We start from the raw sequence: 9914 nt of genomic DNA on the forward strand, positions 1-9914 counted from the left end.
AAAAAAAAAAAAAACTTAGAAAAGCAGAGCTGTTCCCCAAGCCCTTCAGCTGGGGTGAATGCAGATGCTCCAAGACTCGGGCAGAGTGCTGCCAGCAGCACGGCATTAGCAACCCATCGCTCCTTTGCGAACCGGGAACAGCAAGAGGGCTGGCCATGGTACAGGTAGGGCCTCGTCCTCCCACATCCAGCCCCAGTGAAACGACTGGGACTCACTCCACTGCTCCTGGCAAGCTCGTGGCTTGACGCAGCAAAGCAGCACAGTGCAGCTGGGCAGGGGGTTACACCTCCTGCAGGATTTGGGACCATTTTATTCTTCTGGTGCTTAGCTACTGCCTTGTGCTTGTGTAATGCTTTGCCAGCAGATCTAGAAGTGCATCCATTTATTATCAATAATCAGAGCCACCATATAAAAATACGAATGCAGCAGGAGTGAAGAGACAGCTCTGCTGCTGAACTAAGCGCCCTGCCCGCATCAGGACTGTTCTCACCAGGTATCCAGGCTGCAGTTTTTGCAGCTCTGGGAAGCATGCAGCATAGGCATCACCCAGGGTTGCACAAAATGCCACTTTTCTGATGTATGCTTTCCAAATTATTCATTTCAGCCTCTACGACAAATCTTCCAAAGAGCAGCATGAGTTGAGTTCAATGATGAGTAGTGAATCCATCTTTGAAACCAGATTTCAGAGAGATGCACTTCGGGCTTGCACTGCATTGGTTGCAGCCCCTGCTCTGAATGCTTTTATTTAGGATGCAGCAGTCCTGAAGGCAGAGTGGTTGATCTCATTAACAGAAGGAGGCTTTTCTTAGCATCAATAGCAGAAAGGCTGTGCTGGCTGCTCAGATCTCTGCTGGCATCTACTGGATATGCAAACCAACACCAGTGCTGAAAGAGAAGTGGGACTGGGGGATCTCATTCACCTGAGCTATTCCGGTTCTGGTGATTACTGTCAGCTATTACAGCCCATCAGGCTGTCACTCATAAATTGCTAATTGTTCACAGTTCACAGGTTATGCACAAAGCATTTGGTTTGAACCAAGACTTCATCCAGAGATTAGGAAGGGAGCGGAAAATGATGACTAGAATGAATCTGATGATTAAATGAACAGCAAAACTACTGTTGACTCCAGTTGGAACAGTACCTTCTAAAATGCTTGTCATTCATCAAGACTTAATGTCTTCCTTCTAAGATATAATGCATTAGTTCTATCAGTGGCATGCGTATCATGGCCAGATAGCACGGCATTCTTAAACTGAGGGTAAGTACACTGGAAAGTCAACAAGGGACTAAAAAGCCCAAGGACTAATTTTCAATTTGGCTTTGAGTGACATCACTGGTATCCAGGGCTGAACCAGTCTTCAGATCATGTGAACTGCTCTCTCTCTTATGCTGAATATCCTGCACCGAATAACCCATATGATTTTTGAATTGGGGTGCTGAAAAGTCTCCCAACATCCTTTGCAGACCCCTTGTGCAAACGAGATTGCGGTTTGCCTTGCATCCAGGCTCATCTCAAGGGAGGACGAAGGAAAGAAGAATTGCAGAGCCATGGCTGGAAGGTTGGAGCCTCAAAGCTAGTTTTGCAGTGTCTGAAAACCTCAGTGTCCTGCTGCCTTCTGAGTTCTCCTTCAGCCCAAAGAAAGGGGATCTCTAAGTGGGGTGACACCAGCATGGGCACGTAAGAGATGCAGAGCTGATGTCCCCATAGTGGCTTGGCCAGGAGCCACCTCCTGCAATGTTTTCTTACCCAGGAACAAGCAGCTGCAGCCATGGGCAGAGTTTTTTGCTAGAGCAAAACAGCAAGGTAAACCTCAGGTCTCCTTCTCCTGGATGAACACATGGTACAACGTATAAGGACAAACTGACATGCTGGCCTGCGTACTATCATGGGCAAGACCTTCTCACCCACTCTGCACTGTTGGTGAGAGGCAGCAACCTTCAGCACAGCTGGGACATGGCAGCATTTCGAGTACCTTTTTGGCAGGCAGCCTGCAGCTTTTGGCGTGTTTTATGTGTGTTTGTGTGTGTGTCTCTCTCTGCTGTTTGTGGTTTATTTAAGGCACCTCACCCTTCAGTAGTATGTTTTAAAATACTTTTAAAAATGTGGCTGTAGACACCCGTGTGCCTGACTTGCTCAACAGTGCTGTGCTGAGGAGCAGCTGCCTGAGGGAACTGGGGTTGTTTAGCCTGGAGAAAAGGAGGCTGAGCATTCCCTACAACTACCTGAAAGGAGGTTGTAGTGAGGTGGGGGTAGGTCTGTTCTCCCAGGTAACAAGTGATAGGATAAGAGGAAATGGCCTCAAGTTGCAGGGGAGGGGGGGGGGGGGGGCGGTTTAGATTGGACATTAGGAAAAAATTCTGTATTGAAAGGGTTGCTCAGCACTGGAACAGGCTGCCCAGGGAAGTGGTTAAGTCATCATCCCTGGAGGTATTTAAAACACATAGATGTGTAGATGTGGTGCTCAGGGACATCGTTTAGGGGTGGACTTGGCAGTGCTAGGTTAAGGGCTGGACTCTCAAAGGTCTTTTCCAACCTAAATGACTCTATGATTCCATGACTCCATGATTATGAGGAGTACAGGACAGGCACAACTTTAAAACACAGGCTGGCTCTCTATTGCAGGTGCAGCGGGTCCACATCAAAAGGGATCTGATCAAGAATCTCCCCTTGCTGCAGCCCAAGTTAGTGTTTAACAGAAATGTGCTGATTTGTGACAGCTCAAGGATGGCAGCCAGCTGCCCTCATTCAGCTCTTCACGTAGAAGACTAACACAGGGGCAACGGCCAGTGCTTGTTAAAAATATGTTGAAATCTGTGTTGTTCCAGCTTCAGTACCACCTTCCTAGGAAGCCATGTTTGCTCACTCCTGCTGCAGCTCCTGTGATGGTCAACCTCAGTCCTGGCATCCCCAATCCTGCCTTTGATAGAAGCGATTGCCACAGAGATGCTCACCTGGCCTGTGGTACGCTGCTCATGGCATTCAATTGGGAGAAAACTAAACCAGCGTGCAAAAGAGGGAATCGGTGGGTTTCTGTTGTTCAGTGCCTGAGCTGGTCAGCGAGAATCAGCTGGGGTGGTGGGGACAGAAGGGTCTGGAGAGGTGGCCAGGGCAGAGCACCAAGGGGAGCAGAACCACCCTTTTCAGGGGCTTTCTGCCATAAGATCAATGCAGCACTGAGCTGCACACCACAAGTCAGGCACAGCGGTGCTGGACCTTCATCTTCCTCATTTTCTCAACCCAAGAACTATCCTTTAGTTTGTCTACTCTGACCAAGTTGTTCAAATTGGCAGAGAAAGCTCTATTTGCATACAAAAAGCCCCCCTCCGTAAATCTGTGTGGTGCTAAAGCCAGGAAGGCTCTAAATGACCACTTCTGGTCAAAGACCAGGCTCTGCCTCAGAGCTGCAGAGGGGCCAGGCTAGAAACAGCGACACCCTTTCTTGTATGACATGGACTTCACACCGCAGTAAGGACACACCACAAACATACTAGCTGTACCATGGCCAGAGGGTCAGAGTCAGGGTGCGGCTCTGCAGGCGACACATGAACTACAAGCGATCTGCCTTTGCCTGCTCTCTGTGCCACACAAGGCCGACGAGTACTGAGCTTGGGCAGTTTTCCTTCCTTCTGTCCTCCCGGCGGTACAGAGCGCCGTAAGTAACTAAGAACTGCTGCCACAACTCATGGAGAAACGTCCCTTCTGGGAAGGCAGAACCCCGTGAGTTTTCTTTGCTATCTCCTGGATTGTAGTTAAAGTTTTTACAGATATATAAGAGTCAACAGCTTGTGGAACTCAGGCAAAAGCTCTTGAAGCTGTTCAAACACCGGGGCGCTCTGTCTGGCAAATTAGCCCACACCAATCTCCTCGTTAACCGCCTGCCAGCTACCTAGGTAAGAGTTAAATCTAATCTCATCATTCACAACCACCTCTTTAGCTTTACACTAGCCATACCTTGCTGCAGAAGGGCAGGTATGCAAGAAATTCCTGTCCTTCCCTTCTAACAAGTCACTAGTGTTCGCTTGCTGTCAAACAGCTTCTGTGAAAAGCTGTGGTTTTTCTGTACAGCTTCTCTCTGAAACAGCGCAAAACAACACTGCTCATCTTGCAAAATCGAGGATCTGCAGGGCAAAGTATCAGTGCTGAGAAGTAGTCAAGGGTCAAATCTTTTCCTCGGGGACTTCAGAAGCATCATGCAAGAAAATTACAGTAAAGCTCACAGCATGAAAAACAGCTGCATTAAAATATCATGAACAATTAGGTCTCTCTCTACTATCATTCATCCAGCAATTTTTTACATTAGTTCCCTTCTCGAGGCTGGGCTGAGAATGATGCCAGGCTGAGACATTTTCATCTCCTGCATAAAAGACAATTTATTTCTTGTCTTACTTACAAAACAACGGTAATATGTTCACTTGGGTCACAAACAGTTGAAAAAGCTGCTAAAACAGTACCACTGTATTTTTAAAGCCTGTACAAGGAAAAACACTGCCTGTCTTCCACATTTAACTCTGGCAAAAATAAAGGAAGGCCCAATCTTAGTTTCTGATTCAAAATACTAATGTAAGGCTTTAGGCCTTTGGACCAAAAAATTATATGGACAAATTCATATGAATTTATGCCATGCAATCACACTTCCATTGTGTTCTTTTCCTTTTTTTTCCAATGACAAACAACTGTTTTTTAAATACTATACTCCAGATGGATTCCTGCCATCGATATAATACCTGTTTTCTGTATATACACATTTTCACATGCTTAAGCGCTCAGGAAGAGCGCATGGTATTGCGTTACCTCTCCTTTCAGATACCCACCTTTCCCGCATGGCTCCTCTAAACACGGTTAAACTCTGAGAGAGCCAAGACACTTTGGATGAGCTCAAAAAGTTTGTGCAGAAACCCAGTGATATCATAGTCTACACTCATACCCTTGTCCTCTGTCTGAAGAACTCTCATTTCTCCTATTCATAGTATTTTAAGCTGACTGTATCTGCAAAAAAAAAAAAAAAAGGCTGCTGAAATTCCGGCAACTGAGGTTTCATCTTCCCTTCCTCCCCTCCCAGTACTGTGTTATCTTCCCTTTCACAAAAATTACTATTTTGTTATGCCTGGGAGTTTGGAAAAAAAAAAAATCATCTTAATAGATCATTTTTTTAGCCTGTCCTACAGTCTATGACTTTCTGACTACCAGCACTTCCACACATAATGGGTTAAAGCAACATTTTCATGCCATGATGCAGTTTTCACAGGGTGGTGTTTTCAGAGTGTCTTCCAGCGGCCAGTGCTCAGCTCTCAATTGCTTTTTTGGCACTTAACAAACAGCTCACACAGTCAGTCAGTCTGGGCTGTATTTGTGTGTCTGCTTCAGCCTCACTGTGGCACTTTCTGCAGGACTGGAGCAAACACTTTCATTCTTGCAGTCAAGCTGTTGTGCTGGCTGGGCTTGGCGGCTATTACCTGTGCATCAGGCCTGCTGAAAGGGAAGGGGGACATCCTTTCCCCGTGGAGCTCTCACCGCTCGCAGACTGGGTCACCAAACCAGAGCTCACACAACGGAGAAGAAACCACACTGTGGCTCACGCAGCCCCATCTGTCCAATTTCCTGGTAGTCTGGCTGCAAAGGGCTGCAAGCTTCAGGGCTCCCTGCATTTCCTCAGGGAGACGGCCCCAGGGCCCAACGCCTCCATCCTGGACCCTTCAGAGGCTGGTGTCGACTGTGTCCGCTTTGGCCTGCAAGGTGGCCTCAGAGATGGTGTCCGGCTGCCCATCCCGACAGAAGAGCACAGCGGGGTTCTTGCAGGCCCACATGGCCACCTCACCTCCACTTGCCGGGCTGGAAGAGGACAGGGTGCTGCCCTGGGGGCCGTTGTGCCGGTTGACATAGCGCTCCCGGACACGGTCAGCCCGGCTCAGGGGCTCCGGCTGGTGGCCTGGGACGGAAAGGTAGGCTGCCACATTGTTCCTAGTCCTGTAGCCACCCTCACGGCTACGTCGCAGCAACACGGAGATGTTGGGGTTACGGGCGGCATAGATGAGGGGGTTGATGGCGCCGTTGGCCCAGGCCATCCCGCTGGCTACGGCGTCCATGGTGGGCGAGAAGGGCAGGTGGCCGGCGGCAGCGGCCAGCCCCAGGATGCAGTAGGGCCCCCAGCAGCAGATGATGGAGACGATCATGATGAGGACGGTGGTGGCCGTGCGCATCTCCCCGTAGGCCCGCAGCAGGTGCCCGTAGGTGGTGAGGGGCCGCACGCGGCTCTCGGCCAGCCGCACCGCCCGGCAGATGTTGTAGTGGCAGAAGCACATGAGGGCGAAGGGCAGGAGGTAGCAGAGCACGATGAGGGCCGCGCCATAGGGCGGCCCCAGCCGAGAGGAGCCCCAGGGCAGCACGTAGACGCAGCGGTAAGCCCCGGGCCGGGCCTCCCGCTGCCCTTCGCCCGCCAACCCGTACCAGGGTCCGGCCAGGGCCAGGGCGGCCAGCCAGACGGCGGCCAGGAGCTGGGCGGCGCGGCGGCGGCCCATCTTGTGCCGGGGCTGGCGGACGATGGCGCAGTAGCGGTCGAAGGAGAGGAGGGCCATGGTGAGGGTGGCGGCAATGCCCAGCCCAGCGTGGAGGGCGGCGCTGGCCAAGCAGAGGCGCTGCCCGAAGAGCCAGGCGCCGGGCGGGCGGCTGAGCAGGCTGAGGAAAGCCAGGGGCAGGCAGAGGAGGGCACCCAGCAGCTCCGAGAGCGACAGCGACAGCACGAAGGCGTTGGTGACCGTGCGGAGCTGCCGGTGCCGGGCGATCACCAGCACCACCGCCCCGTTGCCCAGCGCCGAGAAGGCGAAGATGAGCAGCAGCGCCAGCGCCTGCGAGGCCAGCGCCGCCGCAGACCACCCCGCCGCCGCTCCCGCTCCCGCCGCCGCCGCCCCGCCGCTCTCATTGCCGCCGCCGCCGCCGCGGGAGAGGTTGCCCGGCACGGCCGCCGCCGCCGGCTCCATGCGCAGCCTCATGCCCCGGCCCGCGCCGCCGCTGCAGAGGCGCTGCCCGCCCGCCCGCCCGCCGCGCTCCCCGCCCGCACCAGGCCGACGGGCCCGCCAGCCGCTGACGTCGCCCGGCCGCCGTTGCCCGGGGAACCGGCCCGGCCCTGCTCGCCCCGCGGTCCGGGGGCGGCGGAGCGGCGGCCCCGCAGACGGACAGCGGGCACGGGAGACCCCGGCCATTCACGTCTGGGCTGGGGACAGGGACCGGAGTCGGGGATGGGTCCCCACAGCCCTTCTCCCCACAGGGCCCCTCTTCCTTCACGGCTACTCTCCACACGCGGCCCTCTCCCCTCATGGCTACTCTCCTCACAGAGCCCCTCTCCCCTCACTGCCCTTCTTCCCACAGGGCCCCCCCTCTCCCCTCGTGGCCCCTCTCTCTTCATGGCTACTCTCCCCACAGAGCTTCTCTTCTTCCCTCACAGCCCTTCTTCCCACAGGGACCCCCCTCCCCCCTCACAGCCCCTCTCCCCTCACAGCCCCTCTCCCTTCATGGTCCCTCAGCCCTCATGGCTACTTTCCCCGCACAGCCCTGCAACCCCCCACGAAGCAGCACAACACTTGGGTGGAGGCCGGGACCATCCCTCACCGTCTCCAGGCTCAGGTCTCACAAGCTGAGGGATCAAGCTGGGGACCCCCTGTTACAGTTCGGAAGAGGCAGACTCTTACCGAGGTGCTGATTTGAATACCCATCGAGAGATGAGGGTACAAACGAGGCCATATATTGTCAACACCACTACAAAGCTTTATTGACACAGAGAGAGAGAGAGAAAGGGAGAAAGGGAGGAAGAGGAGCACACCACAATAGTCACCACTGGGGATCTGTAGCATCTGGTGGTTTTTCCTGTCCAGCAGTGGTCCAGTCCAGGCAGGCAGGCAGGCAGGTCTCAGCTCTGCTCCGCTCCACTCCAATTTGCTCTTCTTCACTCCGCTCCTTTTTTCCTCTTTTTGCTTTTTCTTGCTTCCCTCTTGTTTCGCTCCTGCTTCCCTCTTGTTTCCCCCAGACGCTGCCAAGGATCGTTTTTGTACCGTAGTCCCAGGCCAATCCGATGGTGATGTGTTGCGATCAAGCGGTGAGATCCAATCCAACAGTTGCTTTCACGTGCCGATGGCGAGCTGGCAGTCTGTGCAACCTCCATTACACAGCTTGCAAGCTGTAGCACATCAGCCAAACAAATTCATGCCTCTAGCTGTTACCGCGTAGCGACAAAAAAAGATATTTCCAGGGAGCCATGTCATCTAGCCCAGGGTCCTACCACATCTGTCTCTACTTCTTCTCCAAAACCACAAGGTACAAAGTTTGAGACAAACATGAAGTTCAGTGGTCCTAATTCTTACACTCCCACATGGGCAGGAGGACCCTGTCCCCCCAACTCTCAGCCATGCTGGAGCTGCTTGCCCCTACGTGAAAAGTTTCTTAGGGATGGGGATAACAAATAGATAATGAAGGCTGTGACCTAATTAATGGCTGAAGAGCCTCCAACCTTTCTGTGCTGGGCTTCGTGATGCTGCCCCAGCTCTTCGCCGGGAGCCAGGCTGGAGGGCTGATCACAAGGGAGATGCCCAGAAGCTTGAAACACGCGGAGGATTTTACTCCTGCAAGTGCAGAGGATGCATGTGTCTGTTCTTGCTCCCCTGGACAGGAAAGCTGGAAGCAAAAGCCCCAGACATCAGCCTGAAAACCCTCTGTTGGGAGCGCAGCCATTCTCTGCATGAGGGGAGTTTTGTTTCTTTCTGTTCCAAAGATACAATTTTCAAGCTGACAGAAAAAATTCCTCCCAGGCATTTCTATGCCAACCTTTTCCAAGCTCTCCAGTATGACTTGCTCCCTTTCTGCTGCCTGACCTGCTGGGAGATGATCACTCTCATTTTCGTGTCTCATTTTAACAAGGCACGCTCCCATGAGTGTCTTCAGTAAACGAACACCATTTTGTCCAGAGACACGCTGGAAATTACAGGCCACGAGCGGTCTGAAGCTCTGCTTCTGCCACTGCAAACGTTTGCCTACAGCCCAGGGCCTGGTTTGGTTTTTCCACTTGCAATCCTCCCTCCAGGGGCTCCGGCAAAGCAAGTGCTGCCAGCCCTCTGCTGTGCAAGCTGCCCCGGGGTTGAGAGAAAATCTTCAGTAAATAATTAAGCAATCAAAGGTCATAATGGCTCAGACCTTCGAATACAGCTGCTCCTGTTGGAGGTTAACCAGGGGGTATTTGCAGCCAATGGTCCAAGACAAGGAAGAGCAGAAGGTTTAGGGAAGCAGCAGGGACCGTAGGAAGTTCTGAGCAAATACCTGCATCCAGCCCTAGGACACAGGAGGGCTCTGGCAGGGGTGAAGCGAGCGCAGTGAGGAAAAGGGTGTCTGGACAGGCCTGAGCAGGGCAGACTGGGGAAGCTGGGGCATGAGACAGAGCAGCACGGCTGGCTGAGCGGGAGGCATCGAGAAGAGCAGGACAGCCATGGCACACTCGGCAGAGTCCTGGAAATGAGCTGTGGGAGTGAAAACAAGAAAGGCAGCATTTTCAGCTGGCGTTTAGTAACAATATGGCTTTGAAATTACTAATTTGCAGATGTAGAGAAGGCACATAAATTTGAAGACAGCTCTCCAAGATCAGCTCCATTTTCTGTGAACAGGTATTGGGAAAAAAAAAAAAAAGAAGAAGAAAAAGATTATGGCTTCGCAGAGCAGCCCATATACGCTACTCACTGCACCCAATATGCTAATCACAACAGGGCAACGTGGCCTGTTATCTCAAAACACGGCAGATGCTGTCGCCCCACCAAAGGCTGTTCCCGTTGCTCTGGCATATTGCAGCGAAGCAGCGTGGGGAAGCAGAACAGAAATGCGTGGGCAGGAGAAGCAGAGCACCGTCAGTGAGACGTGGCCACTGCCCAGTGGCTCAGA

General features: G+C 52.8%; 1 protein-coding gene across 1 annotated transcript; it reads right to left on the reverse strand.

Moving 5' to 3' along the window:
- Positions 1-5695: 5695 nt before the first annotated feature.
- GPR135 (G protein-coupled receptor 135) lies at positions 5696-6988 on the reverse strand. Its single transcript, XM_086463446.1, has one exon. It carries the CDS (start codon positions 6986-6988, stop codon positions 5696-5698), a length of 1293 nt encoding a protein of 430 aa, XP_086319572.1.
- Positions 6989-9914: the final 2926 nt, after the last annotated feature.

This window comes from Leptosomus discolor, chromosome 3 (genome assembly GCF_034619465.1).
Source record: "Leptosomus discolor isolate bLepDis1 chromosome 3, bLepDis1.hap2, whole genome shotgun sequence".
In the NCBI taxonomy this organism is placed as follows: Eukaryota; Metazoa; Chordata; class Aves; order Leptosomiformes; family Leptosomidae; genus Leptosomus; species Leptosomus discolor.